Source organism: Ochlerotatus camptorhynchus, unplaced genomic scaffold, assembly GCF_037179485.1.
Source record: "Ochlerotatus camptorhynchus isolate MF236.1 unplaced genomic scaffold, CSIRO-AGI_Acam_v1.1 ptg000361l, whole genome shotgun sequence".
Lineage (NCBI taxonomy): Eukaryota > Metazoa > Arthropoda > Insecta > Diptera > Culicidae > Ochlerotatus > Ochlerotatus camptorhynchus.
In genome coordinates this window covers 3,140,117-3,163,235 of record NW_027040849.1, presented here as the reverse complement: position 1 = coordinate 3,163,235, position 23,119 = coordinate 3,140,117, and the positions used below count along the sequence as shown (strand labels likewise).

At 36.0% G+C, this 23,119-nt stretch overlaps 1 protein-coding gene across 3 annotated transcripts in view; it reads left to right on the top strand.

Moving 5' to 3' along the window:
* The window catches only part of Pka-R2 (cAMP-dependent protein kinase type II regulatory subunit), a 369,683-nt gene that overhangs the window by 181,754 nt on the left and 164,810 nt on the right, over positions 1 to 23,119 (top strand). For all 3 annotated transcript variants that reach the window (XM_065231879.1, XM_065231878.1, XM_065231877.1), the window contains one exon: positions 3,908 to 4,141. In XM_065231879.1, the coding sequence (XP_065087951.1) occupies positions 3,928 to 4,141 (214 nt within the window). In that variant the 5' untranslated portion in view covers positions 3,908 to 3,927. The remainder of the gene's footprint in view (positions 1 to 3,907; positions 4,142 to 23,119) is intronic.

Genomic DNA, 23,119 nt, shown 5'->3' with positions numbered 1-23,119 from the left:
GTTGTTTACCCCCCTGACGATAATAGGTTAAGGTATTGCCGAAGCCAACTTTTCCCCTAGATACCTTCTGAAAATTTATGAAACCTCAGAAATATTTCAGGAACATCACAGCAATCCAGAGAATTTCAGGGAAGTTTAAAGGTGTTTACGAGAATTCCATTTATTTTAAAGCAGAGCTGAGATATGAGTTGAGAGTTTTAGGGAAGCTTCGAGAACATGAAGACAGATCAGAGAATTAAAGAGCAGTTAAAAAAATTCGAGAAAATTGCAGAAGCCGGAATTTCCGGAAAATTCGGTTTGCTCAGAGAAAGTTTCTGGAACGCAATAAAAATTATATGAACATCCGGAAAATGTGACAGCATTTCAAGGGTGTTGTATCATGGAAATTTAAAACTCTAAAATTTAGCTAAGGTGATTAGAGAACATCAACGAAGTATCATTGATAAAAAAGAAAGGCGAGAACTTTTAGCAAGCACCGATATTTTCAAGAAATTCCAGAGAACATCTAAGAAATTGAGATATTTTTGATTGTTTCATTATATGCAGTGAGGATTAGATAACATCAGAAAAATACCATTAACTTAAGGAAGTTGGCAGTGACTTACAAGGAGTTCCTTGGAGTTATGTGATATTCCGAGAATCCTATGATTGATCCGAAAACTTTAGAAGCTTCAGGGAATTACAAATATAAATCAGAAAATTTATCGGAACATTTGATCAATTTAGAGAAATTAAGGTAAGCATAGAAAACTTCTTACAGGAAAAATGGGTGATTTACATTAAACTTTATAAAACTTGAGGAAAATTGAAGAACTTAAAGGCAATTAAATCAATTCCAGTAAAATGGTGGGTTTTTTCATAAAAAAAATACTAAGGCATGGCAGTCTAGAGAATTTTAAGAAAATTGAGAAATACTTTGGGCAGTTTTAAATACATCAGGAAATTCTAGACTATTGAAGAAGTTATGAATTTGTTTAGATAATTTGAACTTCAGACAAATCTTGAGAACTTCAGTAAAATTCATAGAACTATATTAATTATTTCGCTGCGGAGCGGAAGTCTAAAGAAGTTCCTGAAATTTCAGAATAACTTCGAAAATTTCACAGAAGTACAGAGATCTTCAGAAACATTTCGAGAACTTCACAAAAGTCTATGGAACTTAAGGGAAGATCCGAGAACTTCAGGAACTTTTATGGACATTTTGGGAGCATCTCAAATAAGTTTAGTAAAGCTCCAAAAACAAAGGGAATTTCAGGGGAGTTTCAGTTCAATTAGTTTCACTAAATAAGCGGGAAATTTCAAGAAGTTCCCAGATTTTCAGAGAACTTTAGAGATGTTAAGAAAATTATTGAGGTTTTCACATAAGTCCAAAAATTCACGCAAGCTTAAACCAATTTAATTAATGGTAGTACAACACTTCAAAGAAGTTTCGAGAACTTCGAGAAAGATATGCTCAGAGCAGGGAAATTACATAAATTTTAAAAAAGTTTCGAGAAATTCTGTGAATTGTTAACATTATAGAGAAGATTCATCATCGTTAGGAAAATTGTGGAAACTTTAAGAAGTCCGAAATAGTTTATAGAAGTTAAAAGAAATGATGAAATTAAACGGAGATTTCTCATGAAAATTCGCATGGAGTTTACTATCTTAAGCTTAGGCTTTACATGAAGTCTAAAATTCCACAGAAGTACCATGAAAGCAGATTGTTTTTCTCATAGATTTTTTCCCAGAACTCCCGTGGAATGAGGTGCTTTGAAATTAGAAATTATAATAAAATTCCATGAGCTTGTGCAAGGAATTTGACTACAGATTCTTGAAAATTTCTTGAAGTATTATTATTTTTCAGTTCAGAATTTATAAATGTATGTATTTGTTACTGAAGATTAATCCATTCTGGATCTATAAAGTTCAATGTGTGAGCTAGGAATATTAAATGTTTTTATTTTAAAATGCATTCTTGGTAAGAAAATTATTTAATTTCCGGGGACGACCCCGGCGTAGGGGTTAACATCCATACCTCTCAAAGTGATTATGAAGTAATGAAATTGGGTTGTTAGCGGAAGGCTAAATAAAACGGCAAAAAAAAATTAAATTTCCTGAGAAATGATAAGATTCCCTGATACTTCCAGGTATTTTCAGGAAACATAAAAACCGAATTCCTGGTTTTTCATGTTTTTTTTCTGGTTCTACTGGAGGTTTAGTCATGAACTTTCTATTGAATGTTAGGTTCCTATCGTACATATTTAAGTGTTTATGAGAATCTAATTGAATAAGTCTAAAACATCAAACATTTATTTGGTATGCCATCAGAACGACTATATGTCTTCCCGTAGGTCACTATTTGGTCACTTATTTCTTCAACAAAGTCACTAAAATCACTATTTTTGACAGCATTGATCGCTACCAGCCCTGAAATCGTAAAACACGTCGCAAGTCTTTAATATATATAATATAAATAACAGTGGCCCTAATACACTTCCCTGGGGAACTCCAAGGTTATTCCCCACGGGACTGGAAACATAATCATTGAAAACAGTCCGTTGAGTCCTGTCAGACAAATAGCTTTCAAACCATTTATATGCAGCACTCGTAATTCCAAAGCGCTTGATTGATCTTAACAATAAGGACCTAGCAATTGTTTCAAAAGCGCGTTTTAGATCCAAAAAAACAGCAACAATCGTATCTTTACACTCCATGTTATTTTCCCACTTGGCTAATACCAAATTCAATGCGGTTTCACAAGAATGTTCCCGAATGTTCTGGTATCAACAAACTATTACTATTTAAATACTCCAACAGCTGGCCTTTAACAACAAGTTTTAACTAGCATCCAAGTTCAATAATATTTCTCTTTTATTTCAAACACCTTAAAAATAAGAAGAAGCTAACAAGCGGTAAAATTTCCCCAAACAAACAAAAAACAGACATCAACAGCAGCTACCTTGAAACGACTTTCACTATTATGGAAGCCAAAACAGAAATTTGGTCTGGGGAATTTTCGATTGCCCGAAGCATGGTGCGCTCCAAAATGAAATGCTCTGAAAAGCGCAAGATTTATCTAAAACCAGGGCTGATCTGCTGCAGTGCGCTATAAAACTGCCAATCGTTGATTAATTAATGTTTACCCGTCGAAGGCTGATGTTTTTTTATGAGCCACTACCAGCAAGGGGTGTAGCGAGTGAACGCTTTGTTTGTCTAAATATCATACGGGTTTGAAGCAAAATTGAACTGCACATAGCGGTTTCAAAAAGACTTGCTTCAATCCAATAACTATATGAACGGGACCCTGATCCCGAGTTGAAGAAAATAGTTCAATTAAAGCAAATCTCAGGATGCAGATAAAATAATAGGACTAATTCCAGCTGGTCGAACGCAAGTTAGATGGAATTCCGCTCTCTCGTCTCGTCGTTGTTGGTTATGGGTTGGTAGGGTGACCATCGTTGATGGAAGATTTGATTATGGTAACTTAGAGGATCGATTTCCAGAGGTGTGTTTGGAGTGCTTTAAGTGAGAGATAGTTCGTTTGAAATGGTTACCTAGACACGATGAACAACGATGGCCACTTTAGACTAATTGCTGAAGAGGGGGAAATGCTAAATTAAAAGTACTTTGTGAATGAACAATCTTGCTACAGACTATTAGTTGGTTTGAACGAAACAGCAAGCGTCTGGACTAAGCTTCCTCTAGCAGCTGCTGTAGTGGTCATCTCGCCAAGCTGATTGCCAATTTAATTAACGCCAATTAAAAGGGTTCCCCGTAGGGTTTGCCCGTCTGCCTGCGTGCGTGTTTCTGCAGCAAGATTTCCATGACATTCAGTGTGCACAGATTTGCCCAACCAGCAGCGTAAACCAATCTCTTTAACCCCGTGCTGACCGCTTTTCTGTTTACATCTTTCCAATTATTGCAGATTGTGACGCACAAACTACTATGTCGAGTCAACAGAAGCATCGAATCCAGGTTCCCGACGGATTACGTGACGTGCTGCTGGAATTTTCGATAGCATACTTGCTGGAGCAGCCGGGCGACGTGATCGACTATGCCGTCGAATTCTTCTCCAAACTGCAGGAAAACCGGAAAACCACCATGATCTCAGCGGCCGAACCCAGCTCGCCCGACGAGAGCATCATGTCACACGAGGAAGGTAGGTGTGATCGGAATTACACTTGTAGTAACAAAATATCAAATTCGTTCTCACCTTCATATCGCGAGCGGAAACAGGCGATGGATTTCCACCCACCCACCGTATTCCACCGGCAACCGATATATCGGATTGCGTGTTTATAATAACGGCTAAAAGATATCGCCTTCGATGAGATATTTATAAGAGAATGGGAGAATGAATCGTGGGATTTTGATACCCTTGTGGAGATTAGTGGATTATGTGAGAAAATTCAAAATTATACAATATTTAATCGATTGTCACATGTAAATCAACGATCATCACTTTCGAGCTTGCTTGCCTTGGTTGGGTCTCTCCCCCTTGTGTAGTGTAACTACAGCTAGCAACAGTGCAATCCATCACAGTAATTGTATATCAGTTCAGTTCGTTTGACATCATGTCTCGATCGATTGATGCTCTTAATTAGAAAAATTTCCGACCGCAACGAGCCGAATCGAATTGTGTGTCCTACGGAGGAGAAGGAGGAGGATGAGGACGATGGGACTAAATTAATTTTCTTTTATTAGATTTGAATGCACGTCGTATTGTGGGGCGCACGTCGAGTGCCACATGCGTGATCATTCTTGATTTTGCTTTGATTGATGTCAGATTGAAAATGGAAAGGGAAGGGGACTGTGGGCGTTGATAGTTTTCTCATTGAAATTCTTCGTGTTCTATTTTGAACTGCTACCCTGAATGGTGCGTGATTTTTCGGATATCCCTGAAATTAATCAACAAACCATCTAATAAAGGATACAGTCCCATTTCAAACTTATTCTCAACGACCTTTCAGTTATGCTGCAGTGGAGCAAGTAGAACGGGATTTTTCACAGTTGAACGTTTTCGGTTAGTTTGTTTATCTGTAGGCACAATCAACAATCTACGATCAGTGTAGCGGTCCTTCTTACCCCGCCGGGCGTTCTTACCCCGTCTTCCTTTATATTGTAACAATTAATTCAACAGTTGGTCAGATGCCGTATAATGCAAAATAAACCACTTTTGAAATTTTGGCCTAATGACCCATTCGGCCTAATGACCCATCAGCATTACGTTATAGAGTATCCTGATATCATACATCATACATCATAACAGGCTATCACGTAATATTGGCTGCAGTAGGAACGGGACATAACACACGTAAATAGCCCTCAGGAAAGCGCGATGAGGTAAACTATCATCATAAATGCGACGAAAAGCATGGTTCGCAACAAACGACTTCTCGTTTCTCAGTTAACTAATTAACTAACAAATAAATTGGCATGTTTTATTCAGTCTTAAGAAAACGACGCAAATTCTTCTCTGTGCAAGATTCTCCTTGCTTCCTGGTCCCCGATAGCGAATGCTACCGGTTTTCAGTGTGATTTAATTTGTGGACAACCTTAATTACTTTTCATCCGCCCGATTCCGCGAATTCGATTTATTATGGACGATAAGGTGGGTGCTCTGTGGTTGACAGACAGTCGGTGTAAGCGACAACTGCTGCTTTTAGAATGATTAATCCGATTTCGGGGGCTGAACCAGCTAACAGCACGGGAGCAATCAATAATTATTACGTTGAGCTTTGGTTGGCGATTCTCGAAGTCGTTCGAGGATTTGTGCGGTTTTTGTGGTTTTCGGAAAGAGCCAATCGAAACCTTAACCAACAACGAAGTGTACCACGGAAACCGCATGCTGGGGTTCTGGTGTCGAGTATTCTGCCGTTCCATGCGGTCCAATTTGCGTTTTGATCAAAAGTGCGGTTTTCAATGGAAATGAGAGTAAATCACCCATATTTTCATGATACTGGATGAAGTCAGCAAATGTTGTTCAGTAGAAGTTTGGAAAATATGTTTTTCTCGGCTTGTTGATGTGTGCTATGGGAACTCGCCATGATCGGCAGTAAATATATGTGTATCTATTGGGACTATTAATTAATGGATGATTATGGTTGTACCAACTGCAATTTACGTACTTACCAAGTGAAATAGTTTAATATCAATTATTTAAACGAAAGATCCTACATATCCGCTAGATTTTACTCCCTCTAAGCCCTTGGTTGAAACCGAGAGTTAATCTCATAAAAAAATGAACATCTAAATACTACTAGAACGCATTAGAACATCATCGCTGCAAACAGTCTACCTGTACTCCATGACAGGTATGAAAATTAGCACATAGACGTTATACGAAAGAACTTGTTCAAACAATATTCTTAAACATTCCCACATCGTCATGCATGTTTTCCAGCACATCATCTCTTTCATCTTGGTTCCGCTTTTCCGCGCTCTCTGTCTTTCTATCTCTCACCTCATATATGTGTGTACCGCGCCGTAGCGGGAAGTAGGTAAACAATTCATCTCATGAGCGCAAACCTGCGGTATTCAAGAGAAAGCATAAACTTCGTCTTGTTCTAGTATGGATATTACGTCCCAACTGAATCTAGGCTCAATAGTGTTCTTGGAGCATTTCCACAGGTATTAAGCGAGAACGTATTAAGTGCATATTCGTAGCAAGTGTGATGACACTCTAAGTCTACGTTAGTCGAAACAATTTCCACCCTAAAAAATTCCTTAAGGCGACCGGGAATCGAATCCACTACCTCCTGCCTTTACTTCCACTACAGTTGCGCCTTTACCTGCTGATCTAGTGAAAGGTCTCTAGAACGCAAGAACACTCTAGACCAGCACTTCTCAAACTTTCGTTGGATGTGACCATCTTTGAAAAATTTCAAGAATTCATGGCCTACCAATATTGAAGACAAAAACATTAAGACCAAAACGACATCAAACGGCTGAAAAAGTCTAAAAAATAGCTAAAAAAATGCCTCAATAGCCAATATGTGCCCGAAATCTCCAGAAACTGGTAAAGCGGGACCTTATTAGCGCTAAGTGAGACCAAAAATCTGTTCACTTTTAATGACCATTCAGGAATGTCAAATGAGCTTTAAAAACTCAAAATAGATAACGCCAAATAAAACCTTTGAATCTGGTCTACATACGCAAACTTGGATTTTCAAAACGCTTCCCAACCAGAAAGGAATATCTTAATTATAAAATCATTATATCAACTCCAGTTGCTTTGTTACAAATCTTGATATATTTTAATCAAAATAATTAAAACAAAATAAGAATACATTTTGTTAAAATTAAAGTTTAAAACACAATGTGCTATCTTTTTGTTAGATTTGGAATTGAAGGAAAAATTAAACTTAAAATGGGGAAAATGGATGTAATGTCGGCCTAAATGTTCCTAATTTGGGCCCATACATAAATTCAGCAATCAACTAAATTTTCAACAGTGATCAAAAATATCCATTAGTACCGTCCCAATGACGCGTTCATCTAGATAAAATTGATAAAAAGCAGACTTTTAGCGGTGGGCCCAATCTTCGATCCAAAGGCCAACATTAGAGCCATTTCCCCTATTGTTTTATTTGTGTTTCAGTCAGCTATGGAATTTATTTCACAATTGCATGGGACCTTTTTAGAAAAATTCCTTTTAAATTTGTCTCAATATTCCCTTCACAGAATCTCTTGGAATTCACTTGAACATCTCCTTTGACTGTCCTTGAAAATTTCATCACGCTACTTCAAATATCTTTGGAAATGTGTTTGTGTTTGTCATCCTCTATCCCTCATCCAGCTGGGAATGTTGGACAAATATAACTGCGAATAATTTGATCAAATTTATGCTTCGTAATGGTGCCCTTTATGTTGTGAAGATCAGTACTTTAAAAAGGATATCTTTTGAGGCATGATAAGCCGTCCTCAAAAAGTTTAAGGAAAAGGATGTACTAATGTTCACAACAGGTACAGCAAAACATCTTTTAGACGCCCTTATTCGCACTATATATTCAGTGATAGAAGGGAAAAGAAGAGCCACCGAAGACAACTGAAGCTTGAACCGGGCACCTGTAAAAACCACAATACCCGCGATAACAGCTAGCAAACGATGCCCTGTCGTATTAAGTTTTTGAATATTGTTGCATTTATAAATGTATTTTGGAATAAATTATTTTTTTTAAATGAATGGATCTCACCAAATTTTAAACCAGATGGCTCATTTTTTTTTCAACAGCAGCGTTATAAAACCACTGGCAACGCTTTTTAAAAAATCGGCTACCCGTCAAGCAAATCACACAAAGGGTCTTAGGAATAACCCCCAAAGTAATTTTTCTCTTTGAAATCTTTGATTGATCTATCAATTGATCGACATTTGGGAATTGTGGGTTCGCATCCCATCGGTGCCCTTAAATTTTGTCGCAAATTTTCACTAACACTCGTCTTGCGCCGATGATATGTGCTTACCTCTCAGTATCTTCTAACTTTCTCATATACAATGAATATTGACTACAAAGTCGCTAACCGTACTTAAAATTAACATTTAAAATATTTTCAGCCACAGGTGATCATTTTAGCTTCATGTCAAGATTGTAGTCATTTAACTTATATATTTTTTTAAAGCGGTGAACATGGAAGAGCGATTGATTTTAAACTTATGAAACATTAAAAGGCCGGCTAATTACTGATTATTCTGATGAGATCCTTTCCAGTTATTTTTTTAAACTTAATTCAATATTTACCAAATCACGTATCGAGTTCGACTAGCCTGTTGTTGTCGTCGTCTGTGAGGTCGCCGCCGGGATCGAAATCTAGTAACAGCAAGTTGGACGGGAACTTGGTCGTAGTTGTTTAGTGAAATAAGGAGCTCGGTGGCCTTGTGGTGACCGATTTTGCTTGCTGAGTAGAAAATCGTGGGTTCAATCCCAAGCTCCTTAACATTATAGAATTATACGTTAACTCGGATTTTTTTTTTCATAATACGATGTAAAGCGTAGAAAGTCGGGTGGAGGGCCGGGTACGTAAAAGAAGTAATATTTGAATTTTAGGAAAAACGTGTTGATCGGAAATCCATATCAAATCCTTCTCCTTGTCAAGAGCAGTTGTTGCGTCGTCATTGCTGAGGTCACCGCCGGGATAACAACAAGTTGAACGGAAACTTGATCGTAATTGTTTTGTGATAAAAGTAGCTCGATGGCCTAGTGGTGACCAATTTTGCTTACAGAGCAGAAGACCGTGGGTTCAATCCCACGCTCCTTAGTGCTATTCGCTCTGATGTCCCATTTGGCTCAGTAGCGTTCAGCTTAGTGGCTTTTTAAACAAATTTCGCCGTTTGCCAGTGGTCACCCTGATCTTTGTATTCATTAAAATTCTCACAAGAATATGCTTCAAGTTCCCTTCATTATATTCTTTACAATTCGCTTGTAATATTTCTTGAAATCTGTTGGTATGCCATTAAGAATTTAGAAAAGCATTATCCCGAATCTTCCTTGGATTTCACTTCAGAATTTGCTTGAAATGCTTCTGAAAATGCGATCTTCTCTCTTAATATATACATTTTTTTAATTTCTTCAGAATCTCCTGTTGCTCAGAGTTGCGTTGAAGAAATCACATGTAATTTCCCTTTTAAATTTTCTTTAAATACTCCTTACAACTATATGAAATTTGTAGGCAAATTCCAATAAATTCCTCTGCATTTCTCCTCAACCCATGTGGCATTCTCATCTTAATTCTCTAGCCAATGCTTTGAAGTGTCAAAATCTTAAAATTTTGTCCTTGATCAAGAGCCATGATTTTTTTTTCTTCAAATCTGATGCCTCTAAAATAGGCCATCTTTGAAGCCAAACATCTCACAAAGTTCAAGAATGTAAAATACTGTCCTTATTCCACACAATATTGAAAATTTTCTTTTGTAATCTTTAAAAAAATATTAGTGCGAGAATTCAAATGTTATTCTGTAAATTACGTTGTTTCTTAATAGAAGAGGGAAGGTCCGGATTTCGATATTTAAATTGCGGAATTGCATCATATGCTGAAGTCAATCACTTGTTACCATATTTAGCTGTATCATATATGAATCTGGGAAAAATTATTGGTCACCTGGGAAAAGCCAGAAAAAACGTAAATTTATCTATATCGATTGATGATTGCTTTAGTAAATAATTGTATACCTTATTACGTTGTTTTTTTTTTCAATTAATTTATATTACTATTGTATCACTTTCACTTTTGACTATTCACTATTAACCATTCACTTTTACTATCACTTAAAAAAAAACTATGACTAGACACTAGACTGATGCAAAATTTGAAATTTTCGCTCCACACTGCTCAAACGGTTCCAAATTGGGCCCTGATTAGCCTCCCATAACTTGAACTCATTTAGTTAGAAACTGACTTGGCACAAACCATTTGAAGTTTATATAGGAATTACTATGGAGAAACCATAATTTCGGTTCATATCTATCACAAAATTCACCAGTTCACTCTACTTTAGAAAATGATAGCTACAACTTTGTTGAAGACCACTTTTCGATCAAATGTAAGGAACAAAAATTAATAATGATTCAAGTCACTGATGTCTTATGATTATGCTCAATCAACTGTTCAACAGGCAACATTGGTGTTTATGGCGCGTAGAATAGTGGACACAAATCATGGCTACTATGTCACACTGCAGAATACAGTGTTGCCCACAATACAGTTGCTTAATCTTGCCATAAGATTATCAATCTCTTAAACAATTAATAACTATTTGATTTGACGTTTGGCTGAAAAATGATTTTCTGCAAAGTTGTAGCTGATAAAATTTCTCATAAGAATAGCAATAGAATTTGTTAACAGTACAATATGTAAAAAGGCTAGAAGACAATGAACGAAAAGTTTTGTTTTCCCATAGTAATTTCCATATAAACTTCAAATGGTTTGTGCCAAGTCAGTATCTTATCAAATGAGTTTAAACTTTCGGAGGCTAATCAGGACCCGATTTGAAACCGTTTGAACACCACAGAGTGAAAATTTCAAACTTTGCATCAGTCTACTAGACACTGAAGAAGTTTGCAAATTGTAAACAAAATACGTATAAGTAAAAGTTTTTTTTTTTTTATGTGATAGTGGAAGTGAATAGTGACAGTGAATGGTGAAACTGAATAGTGAAAGTGAATTGTGAATTGAATAGTAAAAGTGATACAATAGTAGTAGAATTAAATGAAAAAAAATCACCGTATGTGTGAATTTAATTTCTTAAATTCATTGAGGTTTTAGACGATTTTCGCATAAAACGCCCAATTTTGTATAAGTTTTAAAACTTTTAACCGTAATGATAAAAATAATCCTTATTTGGTTTTCAATAGGAAAAAATCTTAGAGATGCAATAAAAATAGTTTCAACTTGCGCACATCAGTATAATCTGCCATTTTAGCCTATTTTTCCTGGATTTCCATATATTCAACATTTTATTTTTAATAAATCATGTTTTCATTGAGGCAATGTTATCAAATAAAGATTACCGAACTAGGTTTAATTTCATCATCCCAATTAAACATTTTATAAATTTTTATAAGAGATTTTGTAATACAAATCATCTCAGCCTTATCTCGCATTGAACTACACTCGATGAAACGAATTCCATTCGATTTCTGAGCATTTCTCCTATAAGAACGGCTATATTTAAACAAGTTTCTTCAGCGGGAATAGGAGCTGTTGAATTTTGAGACATTTTTGGGTTTTTATCCTCAGTGTGTACCCGTGGGTCACGACCCATAGATTGAGAAACGCTGCGCTAGACTCCAATAAAACAAGACTTGCGCTTGCCGCTAGTGAGTTAGTAAGGGAAAGCAAACAGCAGGTAAACATACGCATCTTTTTGCTTCGTTTCACGTTCCAAGACGAAGCGAGAAAATTGTTTCCCTGGATGCTGCTGGTGCCAGGCTTTTCACTTCCTTCATCCAGTTCAGCCTGCCTGACGTAGACCGTTTCTAGCTTTATAGTTCATATCCTTAGCTGTTGGTGAATGAAAAATGGGAAAATTGAAATGTGCAACGGTCGGAAAATTGACGGTATATTTTTACTATCGTACCAATGTGGAAGCAGATGGTGCACGATGATGCTCGGGTTTAGTATTCTTGGTGGGTAAGTGAGTATGAATATGAGTTGCTTTTATGAGTCAATTTAGGATTACTGATGGGAGCTGAAATGGAAAATAATTGATATTTTTTCATGCCAGCAGAATACTTTCGCAGCTAGTTCCATAACCAAATACAATCTGAACGGAACGGTTACGGGTCATTTGACAGAATAGATCATTTAGTTAAACGTCGTTTGGCCGAATGTCATTTGGTGGAACGTCGTTTAGTCTAATGATATTTGACTGAACGCCGGTTGTCCGAAAGTCGTTTGGTCGAAAGCCGTTTGATTAATTTTGAAAGAAATTCGCGAATGAAAAATTTGCAATTATTTGAGATTTTTTTTTTTTTTTTTTTTTTTTCTTTATTTTAGAGATTTTTAGCCTGAGGCTAGTTCATCTCTTAATTATTTGAGATGAAAAGATCAAGAACAACATGTGAAAAGGGCATACAAGCTTTTTGTAAACAATCCTTCTTATGCCCTTTTCTCGCTGCTTATATGCCACTCACGCAAACCATCAACATCACCCGGTAGGGGAAACTTTCCCCTTCCCGATGATGTTGTTGGTTTACGTGGGCGACCCTTGGTTGGCGAGAAAAGGGTCTACAAAGGTTTGTTTACAAAAAGCTTATATGCCCTTTTCACATGTGGATCTTGAGATGGTAAAATCCTATAAATTATTCAATTAAATTTTAATTTTCCCAATATTAAAAACTTCCCAATTTCATTGCATGTTTTGTTAGGCGTATAACTTCGTAGAACATGAAAACTCAATAAAAACTACTCATGTTTTTAACAGGAGAAGAAATCTCCTTAAAAAATTAATTTAACTATCTTACCATACTTATGAATCTTTATTCTCATATTTTCCAACACCATTTGCATTGCCAAACTATCGATCATAATTTAATTCTGAATAACTAGAACTGGTCATGTTTATAAGATGAAAAATCTCGTAATAATATTAATTTCTGGTTTCTCATTACGTTTTAAATGCTGCGCAACATGTTTGGTGGTATCATGCTAACATCTTGTGAGTACTATGAAAATATGGTTCAATTTGCACTGCAGCCGGTGGAAATTTCTCTTGAATTGCAAATTTTCCTACTGTTGCTGTAGTTGAAATTTCATCAGAAATAGAGCAAACCATGTTTATCAATCATTAATCACCAGCACAGTACACCACATAATTTTAACCAATTTGCAATCTTCGGAGTCCCGTTAAATTTATGGATTGTGAAAAGTCAAGGATCTTGAAAAAGTGTTTTTAATTGTCTTTGCCTGAGACGAACGCCTTTCAATGATATCCACTGAACTTTGAGACGAATAAAGAAAAATATAAACTAGAAATCTCTAAGTCCCAGATTATAAAATCCCACAAAGCATGGGATTTGGAACCATAAAATTTTTCAATATCTGATTTAAAATCAGAAAATTGATGAATTCTAGTATTGGTCAAACGGACAATGATCCATAGAGCCGTTTAATACATTTTTCAGATTATCTTTCATATAGATCTCTTCCATATAAATATTACTATTTAATATGATTAATCTTTTAATTTTGTCGTACCTCTTAACGGAATCTCTTTATGAAGAGCTTTTTGAGTTTGTTGAGTTATTTTCTTTTAATTCCGTTAAAATTACTATTATACAGCAATTCCATAGAAAAAAAATGATAGTGAGTCTCAGAACTTCGTAAATATTGGTTTAGTTCTTCCTTTTCAAAAAAATATTAGACATTTTTTATTCCGCCATTAGGGTGGTCTAAAAAATCTATTTTCTTTTTTTCTAAAACGCCTTTCTTCAGAAATTCATAACTGCTGAACCACTGGACCGTTTTTTTTACCCCTCAAATGTCAATACTTTTCTTTATTTTCTTTGCGAGGGTCTTCAACAACTTCCTATTTTAACATTTTTAATTGAAAGATCATTTAATTTTACATAACATAACAAAAAATTAGCGATGTTGGAGGAGTCGTTTTGGAAAATAAATTTTTTTAACTCGCATAAATGGATTTCAAATTGCATCTCCGAAACGACTCCTCCAATATCGTTAATTTGTTGATATGTTATGTAAAACTAAATGATCTTTCAATTAAAAATATTGAAACAAGAAGTTGTTGAAGACCCTCGCAGTAAAAATCAAGAGAATGCATTTGTTACGTATTTTCAATTTTCATTTGAGGAGTCAACCGTAAAAATCGGTTCAGCGGTTCAAAAGTTATGAATTTTTGAAGAAAGGTGTTTTAGAAAAAAAAAAGATTTTTTAGACCACCCTAATGGCGGAATAAAAAAATACATGTTTAATATTTTTTGATAAGGAAGAACTATACCAATTTTTACGAAGTTCTGAGAGTCACTATAACTTTTTTCTATGGAATCACTGTATGAGTTATGAATTTTCAAAGTACGTTATGTTCTGGAAAATCCAAAAACTTCAACTAAATTTTTTTCCGGAAAAATTTAAAACCCCGTTTTTTTTTAAATCATATGCTCTACCTGTCGGCCTAATTTCATTAAATGTTTACCCAGACAACCAGAATGCACGTATATTCAAAGTTGTTTTAGTGATATACACACATATATACAAACAAACAATGCATATAGAATGCAAAGAAATGGCTTATACGTACAAAAGTGGAGGCCATATACGTGCATATTTTAATTTAATTTTAAACGAGTTGATTTAACAATTCATTTTGAAAAGTCTTACGATGTAATCTGATTTAATTTGTGATTCAGTACGACAGAAAAATTCGTCATCGCATATAAGTCGGAAATATGCATTTTATACGATTTAACTTAAACATAATGTGAAGTATGCTATTCTTATATGCGATTTTGATCTAAACTGAAGCAATTTACGATACTGTCTGTACATTGTTATACGACTTCTGGTTGTCTGGGTAGACCCTTAAGCCCAAACCTGTCCGATAGCATGATAGAATGATAACTCGAAAACCGTTGATTTTAACGAAATTACGTCTGAGAAGAATGTGTAGGGTAAACGTACCTATAGTGGTGATTGAAAAGATATTTCGATGATTTTGGGTCTAACATAAATTCAGCTCCCACTGGGTGTTGGAACATTCCTGAGTTCAACTGAAATCCTGAAGGTTGATAAAAACCCATTTTTGTAGCCGCTAGACGGTGTTAGATGTTGCAAAATTTAATCTCGAAATGAGTATGTGCGTCTCTTAATGTCTGTTGCGCTTAGTCGCGTCTGACAAAATTAAACCTTTGAGTAGATTGGTGTGTCTGTTCGTTCCAGCTGTGTTTAACAAAAATCAATCCTTTGAGTGCATTGGAGCACCTGTCAGTAAATGCACGAATGGCAATGAATCAAAAGAAGAGAACGATGTTTCTTCCGAATACTGTACTTGTTTGCTAGCTGGGTTAAAAGTGCAGCCCAGTTAGTGAATTCCGCTCGCTAATTTGGCTGGCTTGTCAAACGTCAAAAAACACTGAGGTGATCTTCAATGGCTTGTTTGATCGACCTTAAAAAAATTTCCACGTGTATTCAGTTGAAACAGTGTAAAGTTTCTTAAGGGGTTACGCCAGCCTAGAACAGAGAAAAATAAACCAACTTAATTAATTTTTGTTGTTGCTTAAACAAGTTATAAACTAATTGGACTTATGTTGGCTAATAGTATACATCTTTAGGAGTACTCAGGCATGGAAAATCATTTTCATTCATTGCATGCATTCATTTACATTCATTTGCCTCTAACTTTTTTCATCAACAGCATTCCGCAAAATGATGTATAGAGCTTTAGTAGGTTTTGTTATTAACTACAACTTTTGCCCATAACTCAAATCTGTATCTCTTATGCATTACGAATTAGAGCGGGCAGAACTTGTTACTGTTTTTCAGTGAAGTTTTAAAATACATTCATTGAAAAACAGTAGTGGCTTCTGTTCGCTCTGGTTCGCCATGCATAAGAGATACAGATTTGAAATATTAGCAAAAGTTGTAGCTTATAACATAACCTACAAAAGCTCTATACATTATTTTGCGGAATTCTGTTGATAAAAAAGTTAATGGCAAATGAATGTAAATGAATGCATGAAATGAATTCAAATGATTTTCCATGCCTGGGAGTACTTACAGTATTTTTTCTTCATTATAAATAATTAATCGAAGACAGCACCACTGCGTCTTTCTACCTCTGCTTCGCGTGTAGTGCTCTACGGCTAATAATCCCAACGCCGCAAATATCAACCTAAAACAAAATGGATTTTTCAGTAATATCGATAAGAATATCTATAGTAATACGCACGGAAAATGAAAAAATTTAAATTTTGGGTAAATGGGACGCTATTTTTGAAAAAAAAATCTCTTTTTTCACGAACGTTTGTTTCTAACAAATGTCTAAAATTGCTTACCAAAATTGCCATTTTTTATTAATCAAAAAGTTCATACGTACTTCTGTCCATTAATGAATGAAACCAGAAAATTTCACTCAAATTCACTCAAATTTAACAATTTTATAGTGTTAGCCGTTTGTTAAAATGTTGTTTCGAGAAAAACACGGTTAAACGTCGAGGTACCGATTATTTGTAAAATTAAGTGCATGTATGAAGATAAATTTATTTATTTATTTAAAAATTATTATTTTTAACACTTCAAAGTACATTTTTATGAAAAAAACAATCGAATTTTTGAAATTTATAGGGTGGCGTAACCCGTTAATGATATTTTCACTGCATTCGTATGCCCCTCACCAATTAAGACAACGAAATGTCAAACTAAATGTGACGTCTATTTTTTTATGTATAACTTTTTTTTGCTTTTTACCCTCCGTTACTCGCGCTGAGGTTGCCATTGCCATTTTGTTGCTGAGTTACCAATCGATCTGAAACCAACGAGTATTCCTCAAAAAACTTGTTTTGATCTAAACAAGCTAAACTTTGATTACAGTAAACACCTAAAAAATGCGGATAATAGGGAAAAGTAAAAAGGAAACCGCGAAAACTGTGACCATACTACGTGAGATTTGACTTAATTGATTACAACATGGAATATCTCGAGATCCTGACCAGATAGAAAGTTACTGTCTTTCACAAAGTTTTTCAGGAGATCAAAGCCTATTGCTTGATGCTCAACAGTTCAGAATGCTCACTACGCGACGCTAGTATACACGTGAAATTTTCATATAAAATATCTCGAGTTCCCAACCAGATAGAAAGGTACTGTCTGGCATAGTTGTTCAAGAGGTCAAGGCTTTTTCGCAGGTGTACAGTAGTTCAGAATTTTCTCACTTTGCGGCACTACTATAGATGTGAAACTCTTTCATATAAAATATCTCTTAATCCTGACCAGATAGAAAGTAAATGTATTCGGCAAAGTTTTTCAGGAAGTCAAGATCATTTTGTTGGGTGACAATAGTTCAGAATTTTCTCACTATGCGGTGCTAGTATATACGTGCCTTTCTCGCATATTCAATACATGTACACTTCTCGCATATGCTATATCTCGAGATCCTGATCAGATAGAAAGTTACTGTCTACAACAAAGTTGTTCAGGAGCTCAAGGTCCTTTGGCTGGTGGACAGTAGTTCAGAATTTTCTCACTTCATGGTGCTAGTATACATGTGAAATTCTCGCATATAAAATATCTCACGTTCTTGACCAGATAGAAAATTACTGTCGTCGGCTAAGTTGTTCAGGATATCACAAAATGTTTGCTCGTGGACAGCTGTTCAAAAAATTCTCGCCTGTGATAGGGGAAATGGCTCTAATGTTGGCCTATGGATCTAAGATTGGGCCCATCGCTAAAAATCTGCTATTTATCAATTGTATCTAGATGAACGCGTCATTGGGACGGTATCAATGGAAATTTTTGGTTCCTATTGAACATTTAGTCGAATGCTGAATTTATGTATGGGTCCATATTAGGGACACTTAGGCCGACATTACATACATTTCCCCTATATCTCGAGATCCTGATCAGATAGAAAGTTACTGCCTTGAAAAAAAATGTTCAGGAGGTTAAAGCCTAGAGTTTGTGAGAATATTCTGAACTACTGTTCACCAGCCAAAAGACTTTGACCTCCTGAACAACTTTGTTGTAGACAGTAACTTTCTCTGATTAGGATCTCGAGATATAGCATATGTGAGAAGTGTACATCTATACTAACGCCACGTGGTGAGAAAATTCTTAGCTAATGTTTACCAGCCAAAAAGGCTTTGACCTCCTGAACAACTTTGTCGAAAACAGTAACTTTCTATCTGGTCAGGATCTCGAAACAAACCACATGCGAAATATATCTGATCAGAATCTCGAGATATTTTACATGCAAGAATTTCGCGTGTATACTAACGCCACGTAATGTGAAAATTCTGAACTATTGTGCACCAAGCAATAGCCATTGACCTCATGAACAACTTTTTCCAAGACAGTAATTTTCTACCTGTTCAGAATCTCGAGCTTAGCTTACGTGAGAATTGTACACGTATACTAGCGCCATGTGGTGAGAAAATTACAGGCTACTGTCCACCAGCCAAAAAGTCTCGACCCCCTGAACAAGTTTGCCGAAAACAGTAACTTTCTATCTGCTCATGATCTAGAGCTATTGTATATGCGAGAATTGCATGTGTATACTAGCACCGAGTAGTGAGAAAATTCTGATCAACTGTCCACCAACGAAAAGATCTTGACTTCCTGAAAAACTTTGCCAAAGACATTAACTCTCTATCTGGTCAGGATCTAGTAATGTATCACATGCGAGAACTTAACATGTATACAAGCACTACCTAGTTAGAAGATAGCAAAAAGGCTATGATCTCCTGAACAGCTTTGCATAAGACCGTAACTTTCTATTTGGTCAGAATCTCGAGATATTTTATATGTTAATTTCACGTGTATACCAGCGCCGTGTAGTGAGAAAATTCTGAACTACTGTCCACCAGCCAAAAATACTTGACCCTCTGAACAAGTTTGCCCAAGACAGTAACTTTCTATCTGCTCAGGATCTCGAGCTATTGTATATGCGAAAATTGCACGTATATACTAGCGCCACGTAGTGAGAATTTTCTGAACTACTCCACCAACGAAAAGATCTCGACTTCCTGAAAAACTTTGCCGAAGACAGTAACTTTTTAAGGATCAAGAGATATTTTATATATGCGAGAATTTTACATGTATACTAGCGCCGCGAAGGGAGAAAACTCTGAACTACTGTCCACCAACGAAAAGGCCTTGACCTTCTGAACAACTTTGTCGACGACAGTAACTTTCTATATGGTCATAATCTCGAGATATATCACATGTGATAATTTCACATGTATTCTAGCGCTACGTAGTGAAACTCTCCACCAGCAAAAAGATTATGATCTCTAGAACATCTTTGCCGAAGACAGTAACTTTCTATCTGGTCAGGATCTAGAGATTTTCCATGTTGTAACCAATTAAGTCAAATCCCACGTAGTACGGACACCGTTTACGCGGTTTCCATTCACATTTTCTCTATTATCCGCATTTTTGGGGGTTCACTGTGATAAAAATTTCGCTTGTTTAGTTAAAGACAAGTTTTTCAATGAATACCCGTTGGTTTCATATCGATTGGTAGCTCGGCTGCAAAATGGCATTGGAAAACTCACACTGTTGTACAAAGTACAACGCGCGAGTACTCCTGTTACAAAAGTTGGCGCGAGTAACGGAGGGTTAACTGAGCTACAGTCGTAAAATTAACTTGAATTAACTTACAGATTTTTTTGGTGAAATCGCTGTGTTTACTATTTCCCGAATCGGCCCGCGATTTTTTTTATATTATAGTCACTTTAACGCTCTTGGATCATTCGTGACTTGTCCGGGGGTGAGATTTGAACTCGTGACTTTGGCGTGAGAGGTATGGAATCTAACCACTACGCCCAGGTCACCCCCATGGCCCGCGCATTAGTTTTTGGTTAAGCGTATTATCCGTATAATTTTATAGCGGAGCTGGGTCCCAAAATGAGTTCAAGGAAAAACAAATAATTGGATTAAAGACAAGTGTTTCATATCTAATATGCAGAGTGACCAGTAGAGTGATGCAAAATTTGAAATTTTCGCTCCACAATACTTAAACGATTCCAAATCGGATCCTGACTAACCTCTCAAAATTTGAACCCATTTGGTGAGAAACTGAGATGGCACAAGCCATTTGAAGTTTATATGGGAATTACTATGGTAAAACCAAGATTTTTGTTCATGTCAATCTAATAATTCACCATATTGGTCTGCTTCAAAAGCTTTCAACTGTACTTGTAGGAAATTTTCCCAGCTATAACTTTGCTCAAGACCACTTTTTGATTAAATGCAAGGATCGAAAGTTATCAATGGTTCAATGCGCTGATGTCTTATGATTATGCTCAATCAACTGCTCAGCAGGCAACATTGGTGTTTCTGGGGCGTTGAATAGGACACAACAATCATGGCTACTATGTCACACTGCAAAATACAGTGTTGCCTACAGAGCAGCTGCTTGATCATGTCATAAGTTTATCAATCTCTTAAATAATTAATAACTTTTTCCTGTCTCGTTTTACATAGAAACGACCTTCAGCAAACTTATAGCTGAGAAAATTTTCTATAAGAATGGTTTCGCAGCTTAATAAAGAAAAATACTAGAAGGCAATGAACAAAAAGTTGAGATTTCCCATAGTAATTTACATGTAAACTTCAAATGGCTTGTGCGAAGTCTGTTTCTAAACAAATGAGTTGTAACTTTGAGAGGCTAATCAGGACCCGATTTGAAACCATTTAAGCACAGTGGAGCGAAAAAGTCAAATTTTGCATCAGTCTATTGACCAGTAATCCGGGAAACCGAGAAACCGGGCTGAAGCTACCGGGAAAAACCCGGAAAAATCCCGTGAATTTCGATGACAAATCCGGAAAAATGTACTTATCCTCTCTTCCAAAAAAATATGAGTTTTTAAGACCCTTGGACTCGACTAGATTTTCAGGATACCAGTCACTTTGAAGAACTGTTAAGAGAATTTTAGATTTTTTTCCAAAACAAATTTGAACAGATTTTAGAAATAAACCAAGGTATTTCAGAAAACATTTTTAGAGAGATTTAGGGAAATTTCTACGAGAGTTTTCGACCTGACCTCCCATGTCAATTGAGTGAGTTCAGAGTAAAAATGTAAGCACTTCTCTAAAAAATTCCATGACTATTGTGAAGAGGACTCCAGGATTCGTAAAAATACCAAGGGATTTGAATTTGGAGGGTACAATTCTAAAGAAAATTTTGTGGTGAATTCCATGCGCATTTCGAAAAGAATTTCTAGATAATTTTAAGGAGAGTTCCAAGCTTTTTCCAGATGAATTTAGAGGAGAACCCCAAGATAATACTGAACGAAATTTGAAGACAATTTTCGACGGGAGAATTTCCCCTGCCCGATGGTGTTGGCAGGGAAAGGGGACTAGCAGTTTTGCTCTCAAAAGCTAATAGGCGCTTTTCAGTCGAGAATTAAAGCAAATAAAAAAAAGGTTCATTGGAAGAGTTTAAAATTTGACGAATTTCAAAAATTTTTTGGAGTATTCCACAGAAATTTTCAAGGGATTCCCAGAGAGAAAAAAAAAACAAAAATTTTAAAAGAACTCTGTGAATGGATTCTAAAGGAAATGCTTAAGAACAATCAAATAAAATCCTTTTAAGTTTTGAGTGAATTTTCATAGACAAATTGTGAATACTTCGAACGTGTCCCAGAGCCAAATTCAAGATCCAGCAAAGTAGATTTATATCGAGATGGTTGCAGTTTCCTTCACACATCCGTAACATCCCGGTTACTGCTTGAACTGAAAACCTGGCGTTTACCACGTTTAAAATGTGTGTATTTAGAAAAATGCGCTGTCTTCCTGTTTTTGGCAACACGCGATTTATGTCTTATTTGCATTCTACAATTGTACTATATAGGATCAATCTTCATGGGTTAGAGGTCCATGTGGTATTTCATGAAAAAATGTACAGAAGACACTAGTATAGTAATGAGGAAAGTAATAGCCGATGGGATTGCCAACAACGAGTAGGCACTGCACCTGGAATTATTGTAGAATTTGGTTTTTTTATTGAGTCGACACCCTGTTCTTCCATCCTATGAAGAACGCTGCATGCTCATCAATCTACACACACTAAAGAAACGGCGTGAATTTGTGACATTATTTCTCATCGCATAGAATCTGCAGCAATACTCTCCTTTTAGACCTCTTAGAACTCGAAATAATGCATAGCATCTAACTAAAACTTTGTAAACATTGTATGTAGTCTACTTTGCTTTACGAAATAAATAAATAAATGTTCATTTTCATTTTCATTTTGCAGCGTTTGGTGGGGCAATGGGAGGGCAAGTCAATCCAAAGGCGAAGATAAAGGACGGGTAATGGCTGAATAGTCTATGCGGACCACTTGAACGCCATGGGAAAAGGAAGGGATTGAAGAGGCCGGTTTTTGGGGGGTTTTGAGGAAATGACACATAGTGATGCTAAATGTAAAGAAACCGAAAATCCATCTCCCACTGATTCATCCTTTCACACTTATACCAAATTGATATTTTAAAGCAATAATCAAAATATACAGACAATACATGAAAAGGCTAGTTGCCAGTTGCTTTAAAGGCTAGTTGCCTCCCTAAGCGGACCCTCCGCATCGTAACTCTTATTCAACTTAATGCTACTAGGCTGTCTAAATTTTCTTAATTAAGTTCGTTTGATGATTATGAAATCTCTAGTCTAATTAAATAAATAATTGAAATCTCTAATCTACCTACCATGCTTTATTAAGTACCTGCACTTGTGAATGTAATCTAAAATTTAACGTGTTTCATTTAATATATTATTATATAGTTCGTTCCAGGTGACACCTTCAAGTGACTAAAATGCTTCACTTTGAATTTAGTTTCCTAGCTGATTTTTAAATTACATAGGGTATATGCTTCAACTACGCTCACACGTTTCCACTATGTCGCACCACAAAAATACATATGGGTATGTCACAATAGAAGCACACCACAGTGGAAATCCCGAGCCATAG